Source organism: Mytilus edulis, chromosome 4 (genome assembly GCF_963676685.1).
Source record: "Mytilus edulis chromosome 4, xbMytEdul2.2, whole genome shotgun sequence".
NCBI classification, from domain to species: domain Eukaryota; kingdom Metazoa; phylum Mollusca; class Bivalvia; order Mytilida; family Mytilidae; genus Mytilus; species Mytilus edulis.
Window position 1 is genome coordinate 11,863,327 of NC_092347.1, and position 19,984 is coordinate 11,883,310.

The 19,984-nt window shown below is 31.3% G+C and overlaps 1 protein-coding gene across 1 annotated transcript in view; it reads right to left on the reverse strand.

Annotated features, from left to right (window-relative positions):
* Positions 1–17,814, reverse strand: part of LOC139518670 (transient receptor potential cation channel subfamily M member 2-like) — a 39,342-nt gene extending 21,528 nt beyond the window's left edge. Inside the window, exons 1-10 of the mRNA XM_071310144.1 lie at positions 17,597–17,814; positions 16,937–17,097; positions 15,479–15,632; positions 13,110–13,260; positions 12,339–12,504; positions 10,641–10,779; positions 9,923–10,167; positions 8,958–9,074; positions 5,986–6,039; positions 2,191–2,341 (exon numbers count right to left, since the gene is read on the reverse strand). Of these exons, the coding sequence (XP_071166245.1) occupies positions 2,191–2,341; positions 5,986–6,039; positions 8,958–9,074; positions 9,923–10,167; positions 10,641–10,779; positions 12,339–12,504; positions 13,110–13,260; positions 15,479–15,632; positions 16,937–17,097; positions 17,597–17,807 (1,549 nt within the window). The 5' untranslated portion in view covers positions 17,808–17,814. The remainder of the gene's footprint in view (positions 1–2,190; positions 2,342–5,985; positions 6,040–8,957; positions 9,075–9,922; positions 10,168–10,640; positions 10,780–12,338; positions 12,505–13,109; positions 13,261–15,478; positions 15,633–16,936; positions 17,098–17,596) is intronic.
* Positions 17,815–19,984: the final 2,170 nt, after the last annotated feature.

Below are 19,984 nucleotides of genomic sequence, written 5' to 3' on the forward strand. Positions count from 1 at the left end.
TAGTCACCTTTTGTTGTATTTGGAGTTGTTGTGTACACTTTTTTAGGCGTTTATATAATTTATTTATTGTGTACATGTGTCGTTACTTGTAACGATCCAGCGCCCTCGTGGGGAAAATCGTTGACTGCTATTCAGACGTTTTACAGATATCCTTGTTAAAACTTGTGACACAGAAGAAGGCCATTTGTTGAGCCGAAATATTTGTCAACACGATTTAATAACAACATTTTCGTATAATAACATCTTATATCAGTACCGTTGTCCAAATCTTTAGACTGATATATGTCGAAAGGTAACACACGGCCAGCGAAAGCTCTATTATTTTTAGAGCCCAGGTGGTCGTGTGGTCTAGCGGGACGGCTGCAGTGCAGGCGATTTGGTGTCACGATATCACAGAAGCATGGGTTCGAATCCCGGCGAGGGAAGAACCAAAAATTTGCGAAAGCAAATTTACAGATCTAACATTGTTGGTTTGATGTTTAGACGAGTTGTATATATATATATATGAAACTGACGTGGAAAGGTAACACACGGCCAGCGAAAGCTCTATTATTTTGTAGAGCCCAGGTGGTCGTGTGGTCTAGCGGGACGGCTGCAGTGCAGGCGATTTGATGTCACGATATCAGAGAAGCATGGGTTCGAATCCCGGCGAGGCTACAGATGCAGCATTCATCAACATTTCACAGTAAGGCAACCGAAAACAACTATAAGATATTTTGCAATGTTACCTGCAAAAGTATGAATGTTATTTACATTCTAGAATGTTCGGTTTGTGGCCTCCAATATGTTGGTGAGTCAAAGCAGCCTTTCCACAAACGCCTCAATGGCTTTAGGAGTGATATCTCTAAGAAGCCCCTTCTCCCAGTTTCTCAGCAATTCAAACAGTCGGGTCACAAACCTGATGACTTTAACCGCATGAAAATTCTAGTGATTGAACAGAACATTCACTGGAGTGATGCCCAGCGACAGGTTCGGGAAAGCTTTTGGATAAAGGAACTTAATGTACATCATCCAAACGGCATCAATAAGACATACTAACAGTTTTGTTTTTCACTCATTTTTATTGTTAATATACACAGTCACGTATATTGAATTATAGTGTTTTGTTTATATTATGATATTCAGGATTTTGGATTAAAATCAATCGACCAAAACTTACCTGTATTATTACTGATCTATTTTTACACCTTATACATTATGTATCAATATATAGTTAAAACTGGTGACACTTGAAGAAGGCCATTTGTTGAGCCGAAATATTTGTCAACATGATTTAATAACAACATTTTCGTATTATAACATCTTATATCAGTACCGTTGTGCAAATCTTTAGACTGATATATATATATAGTCTTGAAAAGTCCCAAGATGGATGAAAGCGCTAGACAATGCTGCTTTTAAAACTCTTTTTGTGTATTTAATTTTTAATATATATATATATATATATATATAAGTACGTCTGAGACAGTGACAACTCTACAACAGATTTATCCATTGGATCACCAGCAATGATGGTGATGCATGGCTGTGTACATTATGTATATACAACTCGTCTAAACATCAACCAAACAATGTTAGATCTGTAAAATTGCTTTCGCAAATTTTGTGTTCTTCCACTAGATCTAACATTGTTGGGTTGATAATTAGACGAGTTGTATATATATATAACAAGTCTAAATTGAAAACTACGCTCAAACCTATGATTGCGTTGGATAAAAACTGCAATTTTTATACGTGTGCATGTTAAACAAATTCCGTTGTAGAAGGGTCTAAATATAGCACAAACAACATTTTCCAAAAGACCAAAAAAGTGAAAAAATATATTTAAACAAAACGCATTTGACTAACAGGTTGAACAATTGAACAACTGATGTTCTTTAACCCTGCTGACTGCCATTGGCGATTGCCAAATAAAATTGATAACGAGATATTACAAAATGGATCTTAATATAAATTTAATACTAAACAGAAAACTATACACTTGTAGCCCAGCTGTTATATATAGGCGTACAAACTAATTTTCACATGTGCAGATATATATATTCATTAAATAATTAGTAAAATAGGTATCAAGTTAACAGTTCCAGTTCAATCGATTTCATCCTTCCATTGGGACTCTCCAGGATAACTGATATCAGTTTGTATTTTAAAACAATAACAGGTCTAGATTACATTGCGTAAAATACTTACCCCTAGGATACCCCAACAAAGCCTGACAAATCTGACGACCTGCGATCATACACACTTCAATGGTTGTAAGTTCATAAACCTTGCTATCTTTTTTCTTTTTCGGTGATAAGCAAAACTCTTTAAACTCATGAATAACTGGCGAGGAACCCCACTTAAAAAAAAATAATGTATATATCTGACTAATTTAAATCTAGGTATGTTGTATCATAGTTTATGATATCCATGCACTCGTTGACCAGATTCATATATTTTTAGGGTCCAAATGAGCAGTAAAAAAAGTATACTCTACTAATTTATCAGGTTATGGACAATTGAACATCTGCCGATTCATGTTCTTGTGTTTTATTTACTAATGTACTTGAGAATATACAAACAAACTCTCATCACTAATTAGTATTGTTATATTACTGCGGTTACATTTATTTTCGGTGTGTACAAATTTTCGTGGATTTAGAAAAAAAACATGTATTTTTATTGATATCTTTTCAGTGTTTGGCCAAATTATTCATATATTACTGAACATAATTTGTAATTATTTGAATATTTAAATTAGTGGATCCCACGTTCCAAGCAAATCTTCTAAAATTCTACTGAATAATAACAAATTCACTGTATACGTTATTCTCACAAGCCCTATGCTCATGTTAAATATATTGTATAGCCTAACATTAGGCAGCTGCATATGCAATGGAACTAATAAGCAATATGTGCTTTCTCGTATAGTCTTTGTTTTCTATAAACCTGGATATATCAAAACTCCTTTTCAATTTGATCGGTTTTATACAGCTTAATCTTTAGTTCTCGTTATTGAGAATTCTGAACTTACATTGCCCTTTTTCGGCAGTTACACGTTTATACTTTTGACCTTTGCATCTTTTTTCTATATTAACATAACTAATCACACTATCTCTAAAATGGTTCATTGATAAACGGAGACAATAGTAAGTAATCAACATTCAACTTAGTTCAGACAAAATTCTAGTAGGTTTTTATCACTGTGACAATCATTTCCAGTCTATTTAGTTTTTGCTTTTATAGTACCATACGGGTCACCATATTTTGGCTTTCAAATGTTTGGTTTAAGCTATCTTAAAAAAAATTAATTTTGAAAATCTTTCTGGATGCATGAAAGTTTTTATGAGTACTTTTCATTCACTTCTCTTTTCAACATTGATAAACGCAAACATTATAGAAATTTGAGATTTCAACAACTCAGATTCTTTTACGCAATATTGCTTCCATCGGGTCTACTTCTTTAAATAGTACAATTCTTGATTTAAATTATTTAGAACTGAGTGTTCTTGATGAACGTAAATCTGAAAAAGCTATTGAGACACACGTAGTTTAATGTTCTTTCTTTACACCGGCACTTGGTCGAGATCAAGGATGGGGTAATCGTAATCTGTAATCGTAATCGATTGTAATTGATTACATTTTTTTCAAGTAATCGACAGTAATCTGTAATCGACCATATTTTGGATTACATGTAATCGTAATTTAATCGATTACAGCAAAAATCATGATGTAATCATCGTTTTCGTTTGATTACATTTCGATTACTTTGGTAAAATAGTGTGATAAAATAAAACCTATAATTTAAATGAAAATAGACAACTGCATGTGTTCATCAGTTTATAGTACTGCTAAAATATAATGTAATATTACTTGAGAGTTTATCAAATACCTTATTAAGATCTCCATTAAAGTCATAAGAAACGAGTGACCGGTGAAAAATAATGTTCTTCCAATTCTTGAACCAATGCATACTAACATCATAAACTTAGTCTTCTGTGCTCGAATTTATCATTTTTTTCGTGTAAATTTCGTATAATTGTCAATTTTTTTTTTAATCGGTCAGTGTTGTTGTGAAAATATGGCAGGTAATTAAAGTTCGTGTCTTGAAGCCGAAGTTTAACGATTGTCACCTGTTTGTCAACAATTGACGAAAAATAAACAAAAAAGCATGGAAATTGAGCACGTGTTTAACATGTAAATTCAGATAATAGTTTATTTTAAGGACATCCATGCGTATTGTGGTCACCGGATTTTTACGAGATGGGTCACACTGAGGTCACCTTGCATACGGAAAATATCTCGGGGGAATTGCTTGCTGGAAGGAAGCTATTCAAATAAAGTAAACTTCTTCTAAATATGAATAAATTAAAGAATTTTCTTCAGAACAAAGTATATGTACATAAGTTTTATAATGAAAACTATCCATTGAGTTATTAAAATCATATGCATTATTTTTTTTTGATTTGAGGTTTCTTATGACTTTAAGATTAACAATACTCCTTACAAATTTTACTATATTTTCAGCTTTTGAAATAAATGACTTTCAATGTTTGTCAATACTTCTAGACATTTTATATAATACACAAAAATGCTTAAAACACGAAAAAAGATTCAAAATTGAAAAATACATGTAGTCCTAAGTTATATACTACATTGAGGTAGTAAGCATATTGTAATAAAATTCCTTAAAGCTTAATTTTTTATTAGAGTTACAATTTATCTTAGAATAGATAACCATTGATTCGTCATAATGGTTCAACATCTAAATAAGGGAAGAATACATTATTATTTTGATAATAAAAATTTGTTCAGAAAAAGATACATGTATTCAAATTTTGACTCTAAAATGGATATTGTTTATAAATTAAAATCTTCAAACAACTTTCTTGTTTTCACTAATCAGATGATCAAAGACTTCTTATCAATATGACACAGACTTTGTTTTGATTTCAATTATGTCTAATTAATTATAAGTGAGAGATGTATTACGTTATATATGTCCTAAGGTTTTATAAGGTGTAATTAGTGGGATTATCCAAACAAAAGGATAAATTCATTAATTTTATTAAAATTATAAACTTCCATTTTTTTTTAAATTAGATTAACTATTTTTTTTTTTTTTTTTTTTTGATAATTATCATTTTCAGAGGAAACCTCTCACATTGCAAAGAATTTTTGATGCAGTGGTCGATGTCCTTTCAAGCATATGCATGTTCTCATGTTCTAAATTTCTACTCTAAATAAGTTGAGCAGCATAGTTGTATTAAACATTTCTTCATCATTTTATAGCGTCTAATTGACAGTAAGCGAAAGTAATGTAATTACTTGTGATGAAGTAATCGATTGTAATCGATTACATAAAAATTAGTGTAATCGATTATTAATCGATTGCACAAAAATCCTTCATGTAATCGATTATGTATCAATTACATTTGTCAGTAATCGTGCCCATCCCTGGTCGAGACCTCTGATGGTTGGTTATGCTTCTGTACAGACATGATTTGTACAATACATTTCTATTATTTCCAATTAATGAGTCTAGTTATTACTGTAGAAAACTTTGGTTCAAACTCCTTAGGATAAAGTTTTCAATACATACATTTTGTTATACTTATGATCCTATTTATCTATAATAATAGTTTATATTGCTCAATATGTATGAGACTTTTTGCAACTTTGGCTGTCAAATGCTATTTGTTGAATATTCCTAATAAAAGTCAAACCCAGCATCACGCACAATATTTCAAAGTGTTATTTTCGTTGATTTTTATACCATGTCACTAATTCACACAGATTGAAGTGTGATGTATATTTACCGTATTATACATATTTGATTAAATATGGTTTGAATATCAAAAGGACCATTTCACAAATATGCAAAACAAAAAGCTATTATCATATTCGTTAAACAAGTAAATTTGTGCAAAATGGAAAATATAATTTGATCAAAATTGTTTCCATTATTATTTTTATAATAACCATCCTAGAATGTTATTTTACCTTAAAAACATTTTGAAGGGCCGTCCTTGCTTTTCTTTGAGATTGAAACGTTTCCTGAAATTGAATTGAAAACCAATTTTATATTGAAGAATGTCATTGACTCAGTTATTTTCTAATGTTTATGTATAGACATTTTGTGCGAATTCAAATGTCTATTCAGAACAATCAAAGTGTTCTGGGTTAAGTGTGTTTATACTTACACACGATATGATTTCTATATACCCTATATACAACATGAGCATTTGAGTTCAACCCGTTCTTACTTTATGGCTAGTGTTTGCCAGCCGTAAGTGTATTTTTGTAATGTTTTGTGGACATTAAATAAAGGCAACAGTAGTATACCGCTGTTCAAACTTATAAATCCATGGACAAAAAACAAAATCGGGGTAACAAACTAAAACTGGCGGAAACGCATAAATATAAGAGGAGAACAACGACACAACACTAGAATGTAACTAACACACACAGAAACGGACCAAGCATCAAACAAAATCCCACGAGAACAACAAACACAACATCAAAACCAAATACATGAATTTGGGATAGACAAGTACCGCGACACGTCCCATCGCAATGTCAATTTACACTCAAAAATAAGAGAAAACAAACGACGCAACGTTAAACTGTAACACACACAGAAACGAACTATAATATAACAATGGCCATATTCCTGACTTGGTACAGGACATTTTTAAAGGAAAAAATGGTGGGTTGAACCTAGTTTTGTGGCATGCCAAACCTCGCACTTTAATGGCATTGTTAAATATAACATAGAAATGACAACATAATATTACAGGACTACAATACAAATAAATAGGAAAACATATTAGACAAAGAAACACATGATTAATGAATAACAAAAAGCATCAGGTTTAAAATTTAATACGCCAAAAACACGCCTCTTCCACACAAGACTCACCAGTGACGCCCAGGTATAAAAGATCGAAAGCGAAAAAAAGTACAAAGTTGTACAGCACTGAAGATCAAAAGTTGAAAAAGTTTGTGTCAAATACGGCTAAGTTTGTATGCTTTGGATAAGAACATCCTAATTATTTAGAACAATTAATGCTATTGCAAACAGTAAATTTTATCAAATGAATATAACAGATATACATAATGAAACTGAAGTATTAACTCATTACATAAAACAAACACGAATACATAATGAATGACCAACACAGAATAGACACACCCGACTCAGTCCAGGCCTCAACGTAGTAAATTATGAAAATGACGTCACATACGACGGTGAAAAGGCATTAAAAATTACGTCACATACGATGGTGAAAAGGCATTAAAAATTTGAACATATGAAATTTCTGAAACAGCAGAAAAATTACGTCACATATGAAAAACTATATCTCAAAAGTAAGATAGAATTAGGATTGATTAAAGATTAAAATAGAACTAAATACTGATATTGCATTTAAACACAATGCATATTGCAATACTTATTAATAGCAATTAACTATAATATATATATATGTGCAGTTTGTTATGAATCCAACTTCAAACTTAAATTATCGTACAGATTATGTTGACCAAAATTAAATCTAATAAATGACGGCGGTAATTAATTTTTGTTTCCATAACACATAAATATAATAGAAAAGACGTCAACACATTTGACAAAATCCGATGAGAATTACAAATATAACATTAAACATTAAAACTAAATACATGAGTTTGGGATAGACAAGTACCGTAACACGTCTTATAGTAATGCGAAATCACACTCAGCAAAACAGTCACAATCGGGAATAAGTCACGTTTGGTAATTAAAAGATTAGACGACATAATGACAAACCACAATCTACCATGTGGTAAAAATGTCCTTAGCTAGTTTGGTTAAACACACATCGTATGGATCCACCAATTCGTGATGGTGTCCATAAAATTTACGGAGTGTCAATTTTAATCTGTCCTCCTCATAACTTTGTTGGAGAAGTTTCTGCGTAAGTAGCACACTCCTGTATATGAAGTCCGTATAGTGTGAACAAGCACGTGAATAACGTATCAATTGTGATATGTAAACACCATACGAAGGGGCAGATGGTATGTTACTGCTGAGAAATGGGAAATTAATAATTGGGAAGTTGAAATCGTCCCGTTTGTCATAGATTTTCGTGTGAAGTCGTCCATCTACGTCCATTAAATTGATTATGAACCGTAAATAAAGGCAATGGTGCTATACCGGTATTTGATGGTCATGCATCGATCATTATAACCAAAGGACTCATTACATTTTTCAATTATTTCCTGTCGTAAGATATCTTCAGATGTATTTATTCTTCTCTAGATTTCGTTTGCGTAATATATAGTGTCTAACAATAGCAACAATCAGTCAATTCTGGATACATCAGCTACGTACTCTTGAAGCTAATGAGCTTAATGAGAGGGATGAAAAACAGTTCTACCCAAAACCAAAAGAATAAATCATGAATTTCATTCTATTTACCTTACACAACTATTTATTTAGATTTAAGGATTGTTATGTACAATAAACGGCAAAAATATGTTTTATATAGACCATCAATAAATATGTTAAACTTTTTCACAAATTTTGTGTTGCTTAAGCTACAAAGACATTTTTTGTTATGCATCCGATTTCACCTAGATAGATGCACACGCCCGATGAAGCTAATTTTTTTAGCGAAATATTGCGTGAATAATATATAAAATATAACAACTAATTTTATAACACTCATTAGTGTGTTTAAGTTACATTCTTAGACAGTTATATATATATATATAATAGATATATTCTTTATAATAATTATGTTGTTCAAACCAGTCAATTCATGACAGAAGTAAGTTAAAAGAAAAAGCCCCAAATCGGCCAATTTAATGCAAAAATCTAAAAAGGGAATAAAGGTAACGAGCTCAATATAAATATTTTATTAATCGTGAAAATACACTGTGACAACATACCAAAGCCAAGATAAAACCATGTAATTGCTTTACATATATACCTCATAAATAGCTGGAAAGTAATTATCATTAAAATGCACACCCTCTTCTTCTAATAAAACCGACACATATTCATCTCTGTCAGCTACAATGGCTTCCTTCAACAGCATATTAAAATTCTAATAAAAAAAGAACGGCCTTTTCATTTTTTTTATACAATATTTCTTACAATATGAAATTACGATATTTTTAACATGTAAATGATACCCGTCTTAAGTGAATTATTGTTCTTGAATCTGTTGTCTACCACGAACTCTCGTATTGATCAATTTCATTTGAGAATTATGTTATATTCTAGGGTAACCATTTTGTTATTTTCTTGATATCCATGCAGATATATGCTTTAACGAAGTTATCAAACCAAGGCTAGTGAAGTAGACTTTTTCTCTTCGATTGTATACAGACGCGAGCTGATTGACCGTTATGGGACACATGTGTCCCAGATGACCCCAGATATGTCCCTTTATCTTTACCATAATTTGGTTTATTATAAACAGGTAAATTAATTGTAAAATAATTCTTGAAATATTGAGTAATGACTAGTGTAAATTATGTTAGTACAGACAAACAAAGGAAGGTAAAATACTACATATGTTTTTAATGTGTAATTGATAAAAAACGTATTGTATTTTTTCTAATAAGTCCTCAGCTCTAAAAGAAAATATAAAAGAAGAGTTTTTGCGTGTAACATGCGGATTTGTCTAGTTAAAATCGCCTACATGGAAGTGTTTTTTGTCTCACGTTTCAATTTTCACTCACAAATTCTCTCTTATGTAACAATATTTAGCTCATTTTTGAAGATGAGTAAGTTTTGAAATTTCTCATAAAAGCAAATTGTATTTCCATTTTGATCAAAATATTAGACTGTTTTATAGTTGTGATAAATGTAGGTGTTACTTATCTAAAAAAGAGTTTGAAGATCATTATGATTTAAACATAAAAATTGAAAAAAACAACATAGCAATACCTCTATTATAACTTTCTTTTCTCCTTGCATTTCTTGTATAAACTGGTATGCAATGTAAAAATACAGAGGTAAAGAGGATGGCGTCAGTATTTTCTTATAGGAGTTCATAAATTTCCGATTACTAGCTTGCAATGTTCCGCAAATAGCATTTGTAGATACGGCTGTTGGGTTGACTCTTTCTTTTGTCTTTGATTCTACAGGTAACGAATATGTATCGTTATCGATACAACCTTGGTCATAGCTCCCTTTTGTAAGATATGTAAGCATTAGAGACCTTTATTCAAAATAAATGTTCTTAGCTATTCCTTAGTTTTTCAGCCTAAAAAAATATTAGTAAATTCAATAGGATTTATTACGCTATTTCTACTATCAAATATTGAAGTTCCAGGCAATTACTGTGTCATTTGCAGTACAAATTCCCTATCAAAGCCAAAATAATATAATCATAGCTTTGGATAAAATATTATGTGTGTGGAATTATAAGATTTATACCTGTATCTTATGGTTTGTGATCTAAGTTTTAAATATCGTGACGATCTACATTCGTGTCTTTTCTCTACAGTAATGTTAAATGGTGTTTGCGAAAATTTACAGAATATGAATTACTAAATGTGCAAAAAAAACCATTATAGATATGAAAACACAAAACTAGACGAGAGGGAAAGCTTGATCAAAATTAAATAATACAGTGATATTACTGAAACTCTAAATACTAAACCTTGTTTAATTAGGTCAAAACTATAAATATTGTCGTCTGCTCCAGATTTGTTACGGGACCATCCTCTTATGATCGCTTTTGTAACTGCGTCTGTAAACTGTTTCGGCTGTGTTTGTTTGTTTATATCAATTATTGTTATCTGCCATGATAAATAGATTATTTCATAATGCATTCCTAACATAGTTGAGATTTCTACCATTTATATTCATACATTAACTTCAGTAATAAAAATAGACAATATATACAAGCTAAAAAAGAAATCTAATCCAATCGTTTTACATGATAAATATTAGTACCAAAAGTTATGTACATTGTAATGCCACTAGCTGTATGTTCGTAAACAGTCATAATTAGATATAAGAAGATGTGAAATGAGTGCCAAAATCACCATATTTGGTTATGAGTTAAGATTTCGGTTAATGGCAGACGCCAAAATGAATGTTGTGCCGACGCATGTTTACATGCATGCATTCGCTTTGGTGGTGGTGGTGTGATGGTTTGGACAGGAATCACTCATTGTAGAAGCACTGATTAGAAGTTTATAATCGGAAGTTAAACAGGAATTTGTTAACCATTTGTCCAACCATTCATTGCAAGGCACGGCAATCAGCAACAAGACAATTCTATGCGCCTTGTGGCACGTGTACGAACACAATATCTCGTGCAGAATAACATTGACATTATCCTATGACTAGCTTTATTGCAAGATATGTCAATCATTGAACATTTATGGGATGATGTGACAAATATGAGCGAAGACGCCATCACCCACCAGAGCAGTCAAGTAGCTACGTGCCGAATTGATGGAAGAGTGAAATAACATTCCACAAGCATTTATTCAACGTTTAATTGTACCAATGCGTCGCAGATTGACTGCTTTTATTAACGCAAGAGATGGACAAAGCCGATATTAACTTTTCAACTTTTGGTTTCGACATAGACATTTTCAAACATTCCGTGTAATAAGAAAATTTAATTGTGATATGCTATCCTCGTTAAGTGTGTATGCCTAAACGTTATATACTTATATATACAATCCTTCAACCCCGATAAGAGCGAGAAAAGATAAACATCTTTGATACTATATACACAAGTATGAAAGATCAAATATATGTGTGACAACAATGATAACATATATATATATATAGAAACAAGATTGAACTAAAGTATTAGTTATAGAAATCTTTTATTTGTCTTTATAACTATTACTGTGACTGTTTAGTTTATGTTTGGTGATATCCATTTGACGTGGCTATATGTACTTAGCATCGCGTCCTTGTGTTATATAGTGTTGTGGTATATTTTTGTATTCTAGATGTGCATTCTTATAATGTTCTTTGTTCTTATGGCTTTTAGTGATTCTTTGTTACATATGACGCGGCTCTGTACTTATACATCTCGTTATTGTGTTATTGTGGTATGATAAATTCCTGTATTCTTAGCTTTCGTTTTACATGATGTGCTTTGCCTGTTTGCCTTTTTGGTGTTTGTTTTTTGTTACATATTTGATTGTTTTGTGGTGATTAGGGTTTTAACACAACATTGACAACTATACCCCAATTGATGACATTTTACCCATTATGTCTGTTTGTTTTGTTAACTCATCGTCGCTAATAAAATGACTCAGAAATATGACAATTGTTATCCATAACGTTTGATTTGTTTGACCTTGACTTCATTTATCTTTTTACAGCTTACCAAGCATTTGTTTTGTTTAATTGCTTCCATATTTGACATAAGGTCATTCCGTTGATTCGAATCAGAACCTTTGCTGTCCAATTCACTTTTCATAAGGTCGTGAGAAGATATACCAAACAACAGTGGTGTTTTGTCTTTGATATATTCAGATATATCAATCGTATCTCTGAAAGAACACTTTAATATGGGTGTATTTTGGTAAAGAAACAGTACAATTTGAGACAAATTAGTCCTCAAAATAAAATTCATTTTTAAATATTCAATACTTTTGGAATTAATTAAAAGTATACATGTGTTTATAAGTGTCAACATACGATATCGCACACAATTAAAAATATTTGACCAGTATATGTTTAGAATTTATAAAAATCAAAACCATGCTCCAAAAAGACATTTAAAAAGTATACAAAGACATGATCATCATAGATACAAGGAATGCAATTGTGTACATCAGACGCGCGTTTTATTTTCAAAAGACGCATCAGTGACGGTAGATTAAAAAACGTTGAAGAGGAATTAATGAGTATTGAGGTCCCAAATTCCGAAAGGTTTGCCAAAAAAAGTAAGGTATTTAATTTTTTGATTTTTGTGTGTTACTATTCACTGGTAAAAATGTCGTTGGTCGACGTGTGTGCTCTTGGTTATTGAAGCCGTTACATTATAAGAACTCATTTGAGCAACCAAAAACTGTCAGATCTCGCTCATAGCGTCACTTTAAAAACTTTTTTATTTTTTGTTATTATTTGAATATCTAGAAATACTATATCTTACTTCTCAATGAATTCTGCAAGGAAGTCAGATGCTTTTCCCGAACCTTTTATAATCAGTATAGGCAAGTCTTGCTTCAGAACTTCCTTAACAGCTTCGATTGTATCTAAGTCACCTTCTGCTACTATTGTGAGAACTGGAACATTCCACTCCACTGATAAAATGACAAATTCTAAATCATTCAAATTACATAAATTACAATGTTTTCGTTATAATTACATAAATTAACAACTTGTAGTCGTTATATTTATATAATGTAAGAGTCGCCGCGTTATAGCCTTTTTGTGCTAATGCGGCGTAAAGCAACCAACAATCAATCAATCAATATAATGTAATAGTATATTCGCTGACCAAATAAACTCATAGATACCAGGATGAACTTTTAGTCTCATTAGTTGTGGAAAACTTAAATTTCAGTATTGTAGTCATATGTTGCGTTGAGTCGATCCGAAAAATAATTACATGTATAAGCAACATGTTTTTGGTGTACTGAGAAGTGAATTTGACACTATAAATATAACATTTTTTATATGTGATTGTCAATGAGACAACTATCCAGCAGACACAAAATCATGTGAACTAAATTACTCAAATAAAAAGTATACGCATTTATTGAATTGGAATGTGTCTACAATTGTCATATCGAATAACTCTATGATAATCTTTACGGTAAGAAGAAAAATAGGCGATATAAACTTAATCGAATACAAAGTCACAAAACCACTTAAACTTAAAGATTTCGTCCGGGTAAAAAAAGACTTTTAACATATATCCTTGTGATGTTTAACAGCAGTATGATATCGTTTATTATTATACTTCCTAATAGAATAACAGATTTTAATAGGCTATTATGAAGGAGGCAATTTACCATATTCAATGGCAGAGCAAGAAACATTTTTGTTTAATGTCATCCTCTTACATTCAAACATTTATAATTTAAACGACATCGAATTAAATTTACATAATTAAAGACAATGCTCCCGTTCTTTGTTTTGGCTCAGATGTTTATTAAAATGATATCTTAATAAAACAAAAAGAATCTTGCTTTTCTTCTGTTGGCACTTGTAATAGTTGAATACTTTTAATCTAAATTAAACAGTTACGGGAAAAAATGATAGGTAGTTCAGTATAACAAATTAAATAACATTTAGCTGAGAGGGTGATATGCAGATAGTTACCCCTGATAAAACAGTCAACCATGGCTTCGCTCAGGAGACAATGTTTATCGGAATAAAATCTGCTCTATCATGCACCATCTCAGCTTTGAGTTTTTGATATAATGTTTCTTTAGTTAATCGAGAAAGAAAAAAACTTTTAAGCCATAATGATTGTTTTCTTTTGTTGTTTTTTAAGCTGTGTTCCATTCTTATATTCAGACATGAAATTCATCGTTTGTTTATATTAATTGTTTTAAATTCTACACAGGAAGCTTTTTGATACATGTTGCTATAAACTCTGCTTTATTTTGTTCGCAAATCTTATTCATATGATTGTAGTTGAGTTAGTGCTTTTTGATAAACATCGGCACTATAAAGAATTCACTGCATTTGTATGCATCTTTAAAACCTTTAAAAAGACTTATTAAGAAGGGATATAGTTACGATACTGTTGTCAGGTCATTCAAGATTGCGTATTTTGTCGTTAATATTGATTCACTTATAGGGTCTGTGCATCGGAACTAAACACATTTATTTAAAAACCAGTTGTTGGCATGACACGGGCTACGTTCTTCTCATATATGTTATGATGGTATGGAGCTAAACTTCTAACGCGAGGGATTGTGCCTGATATTCATATGATAAAGACATAATCTTTCAATCAGTTTATATGATGTCTGGAGCTGGCATGTCAGTTTATTGGTAGTAGTCTGTTGTTACTTATTTATTATTGTCATTTTGTTTATTTTCTTTGGTTACATCTTCTGACTCGGACTTCTCTTGCACTGGATTGTAATGTGCGTATTGTTATGCGTTTACTTTTCGTCATTGGCTAGAGGTATAGGTGTAGGTGCGGGAATTTCTCATTGCATTGAAGACCTGTAGGTGATCTTATGCTGTTGTCTGTTCTATGGTCGGGTTGTTGTCTCTTTGACACATTCCCTTTTCCATTCTCAATTTTATCAATAAAATGGAATTTTATGCGACTGTCATACAAGTGAGAGGTTTAGCTAAATATAAAACCAGGTTCAATCCACCATTTTCTACATATGAATATGCCTGTACCAAGTCAGGAATATGACAGTTGTTATCCATTCGTTTGATGTGTTTGAGCTTTTGATTTTGCCGTTTGAGTACAGACTTTCCTTTTTGAATTTTCCTCGGAGTTCAGTATTTTTGTGATTTTACTTTTTATCTATATCAAAGGGAACTTACATGCTTTGTCTTCGAGGGTCATGAAATATATTTTGTTTTTTATTATTCCTTTCAATATGGACGCATGAAACTCAGCATATGACTTCTTCTTTTCCATCCGGATATCATATATTTCGCCAAGTATACAGTCGCTGTGCTTTTCCTGCCAATAGTCCTTGCAATAAATAAAATATTAAATTATTAGATCGATGTTTCGTCCGAATGTTTTTGATAAATATTCTATTGTATAATAATGTATTGTATGATGACTAATTGATAAGAAATAATTGAATCTTGACCTTCAATATAAAAATCACATATGAGTTTGAAAGTGTTTGCTAATAAGATATATGTTGAACACTATCTAGATTGTTCTATTTATGAATTGCCAATTGCTATTCTCTAAAGTTTGAAAATTCCGGCTTCTTATTATTTGCTCACATGCTTACCTACATCAGAATTTGGTTAGCATTATCAAATTTTATACAAAGCAAATTCAGCCCTGAAAGATGCATTTAGTCAATTTTAAAACACGAAACAAAATAGGAGAATCATTTCTTCTAATAAGATGAAACATTCCGAAAAAATGTTTTTTAGGGATGTAACCCAGAAAACGTAATTCTACAATACGTTAATTTGAAAGTTTCTATTTCATATACAGAATGGATTTGTTACGACATAAAACATAAAGAGAAGAAATTATGGATAACTGGTGCATAGGGATTAAGACAGCTTATCTTTCTTAAATGTGACGGCCTTGTTACATTAACCTTGATAATCTGAAATTAATTTTTCAGATTTAGTTTCAATGTCGATCATATATTCATTAGAAAGAATAATTTGTATTATTGTTAATTGAAGTATTATTACTGAAATTCCCAAGCCTACAACTGTTTGCAGCAAGTCCTGAAACCATATCTACTTTACATGATATAATTTAGGAAACATAATACATAGTTTATGATTTTGGCATAATACTAGTACTTAAAATAAGTGCATTGGAAAATGTATGCATTATACACGAGGAGTTTAAACAAATATCTAGATTTGTCAAAATGTCACCAGTGTTCCTGTTTTACTTTTGTTTTCATTTCCTTTATTTTGTGTTTATTGAATTTCACTTCTTGCAAATGACACATGTTGAAGTGTCCCGGTCATTGGCGTAACACTCGCCAAAACATTAAGCGCCAAAATTGATGATTTTAGTTAACCTGTCTCTGGAATACAACAAGTCTTGTATTTGGCGATCTTTAGGGCCATACCAAAAGTCGCAATACCACACCCCGTAAAATATGTCAAATATCAAATTTCCTATAAAACGTTTTAAAATCATAAAAATAGATTTTTCCACGTTACGTTTTTTGCCCGAATTTTCTTTTCAAATCTGGAAATATAATATATTCTACAGATTGAAGATTACTTTTAATGATCCAATTATTACAGAACATAATTATTACAGGATGAACAAGATAATCTTACCCATCTATAATGTTTTGCGTGATCTTCATATTCTGGGAGAATTCCCAGTAGACTTATAAACACACCATCACCTTCTGATTGCAATCTACTAAAATCCTCAACTGCTTCTCTAACGATAGAGCTAACCTTTTCCGACGAACCCTTGTAGAGAATAAAACAATCTGCAAAATATACTTTTTTTAGTAACCTTTGAAGTAGGAGCAATTAGGCCCTTATTTGGCCCAAAAATTACTGCAAATTTAAAAGTTATCATACACATTCTTAAATTACTGAAAACTTGACTACGGTACAAGGTATTCAGAAAAACAAAACAAATTTGACATTGAAGGCAACACATCATGACTTAATTTGCATATTTTGAAAAAAAAATCGTGATTTTCCTTGTTTTTCATCAAATTTTAAGTATATTTTAGATTGAAAAAAATATGTGCGCACCTACATTTTAAGAAACAACTTTATATTTGGAGAGATTATGTCAATAGTTGTAATGAAGCTTCTGTTAAACTATTTTGTTGTTTTTTGGCTGCGCACGATGTTTCCTCAACGGAAATAAAGATAGAAAACTGCAAAAATTCTGTATTTTTCATCGTTTTTGTGAAAACAATACTTATTTATAAAGCTCTTCTTTTCCCCTGTAAAAATCAACATGCTTAAATATACCTTTTGCGCCTTTAGCAGTTGCTATGAGTCCTTGTTTAAATACTGATGCGAGCCACGGTTTAGGTACAAAGCTTTTCGAATCACCAATGACAGAAAGGACAAGTTTAGGTGTTTCTGGTTTGCGGTACGGTCCTTTTTGCTGGTTTTCCAATTCGCTCGTTTTCTTTTTCAGCAACTGTAGAAAATTCTCCCACAAGAAATTCTCCTCCATTTATCAAGACAGCTCAAAATATTATATTATAGCTTTTTAAATTAAAAGAAAAGTATCATAAAACATATAAGGGTCAGCCTAAATATAAACAAATGTATGTACATACAGTTTACTATAAAACAATGTTTTTGTTTGTATGAATAAAATATTAGGAAGATGTGGTATAACTTTCAATGAAACAACTCTGCCACAGAAATCAAATGCAATACAAATGTAAGCAACTTTAGATCACTGTACGACCTTAAACAATGAGAAAATTTCATACCGCAGAGTCAGTTATAACAGCCCCAAAATGACAATGGTTAAACAATTCAAACGAGGAAACTAACGCTCGGATTTACGTAAAATCAATTGACTAAACACATATATTATAAACAACAACTGACAACCACTGAATTACAAACTCCGGACTTTGCACAGGCACATACATAGTATGATGTGGTTTATCATGTAAGTGGGCGCCCAACACTCCTCTGACCTGGAAGAAAAGTGTAACAGTACAACGTACGAAAAAAATATAAAAAGCTTATGTGTATAACATTATTATTTGCTTCATATCATTTGGCTCATATCTGGCGTAGTCTTTCGGTAAGAATGCATGGGTGGATAATAACAAGAAAAATAAGATTGCGACATCTCCAGTATACCTTATTATGTTATAAAAATCTTTTTTATTTTTATTTTATAACATCAAAGATTGCTTTTGAAGCAATGTACCATTACTTTACGTCCATATATATACATTTGTAATGTATGTCAACACATGCAATGCAGCCGTAATAGTCGGAGACACGACTCATTGGTTATTGAATTTGCATTTTTATTATTTTCATATCATGATCATACGTAATCTTTCATATTATTATTTTGAAAATGATAAGACTAACCAAAGCTATCGTTTGTTTTCCTTTGAGAATGGTAGCATTACGTAAATATGTTTTAGTCTTAGATACATGATTATTTTATTTGGTCGATCTGATCAGTTTGAAAGCCCTTTGCATAGGATTTTTATAGATTGTTCTTATATTTCACTGTACACAATTATCCTAGGTTAAGCGCGGGTTGACGCATTAGACACTTTTAACCCCGCCATTTATATTTGCCTCTCCTAGGTTAGAAGTCTTTAGTTCAATGTTATATCTGTTTTTCGTTAATTGTTTTGCTATAAGTCAAACCTCAAGGTTCTCACTTTTATTCGTTTCATATTTTTTATGTCCATACCTTTCAAAGCCGACTATACGGTATGATAACTCTTATTGTTAAAGGCCGTACGGTTGCCTGTTATGGTTTACATTCACTTCATTTAAACTTTGATTGATAGTTGTCTCATAGCCTATCATAGCACATCTCCCCCTTTTAATATATATTATGTAAAAAGTAAAATCACAAAAATACTGAACTTAGAGGAAAATCAATTCGGAAAGTCCATAATCACATGGCAAAATCAAATAAAACGTTTGATAATTCTTATGATGATTTGTCTATCCAAGGACTGGACGTAATTATAATAATTTCTTGTCTTTTCTTTCAATTTAATGCGCTTATTCAAAAGGCTTTTGCCTATCATAATACCAATAGCTCAAACGATTCGACAAATTGCAGTTTGAATTCATCTCAATAACTGATCAGCTAGAAAGATATTTTGGCTTATACCTTCACTGAAAGGTTAATAGTATGAAGTGTTCAGTTAAATAAAAAAAGTGCTTACCTTCCAACTTCAGTTATTTAAATACAATGTAATGCAATGTAAATTAATGTAAATAAAAAAATCACCCAATATAATATAAGGCACTGCAGACTTTGACAGGAACACTTCTATCCTAATGACTTTTTATGAATGATTATTTCTAACGAGTGTTTGGTTATATGCTTTGTTTTCTTACAGGACGTTATTCTGTAATTGTAATTTTAATATTCTTTTCTATAGCAATTACCATTCCGCTGGCTTTCAAAGGAAATAATTTGTATTCAGTCATTGCAAAATATAATTAATTTAAGATACTAGGCTGGTAATTTTGTACGATAGACGCAAATGTTGTCTTCAAATGCATTAAGGAAACAAGATTCCAAAAGGTTTTCCTAATACTGCCTCAAAGTTATCTAATAATAGGGGTAAAAAAAAATTAAAAAAACTATTAAAATTTTACAGACCAGTTAATTGATAGTTTGACCATATG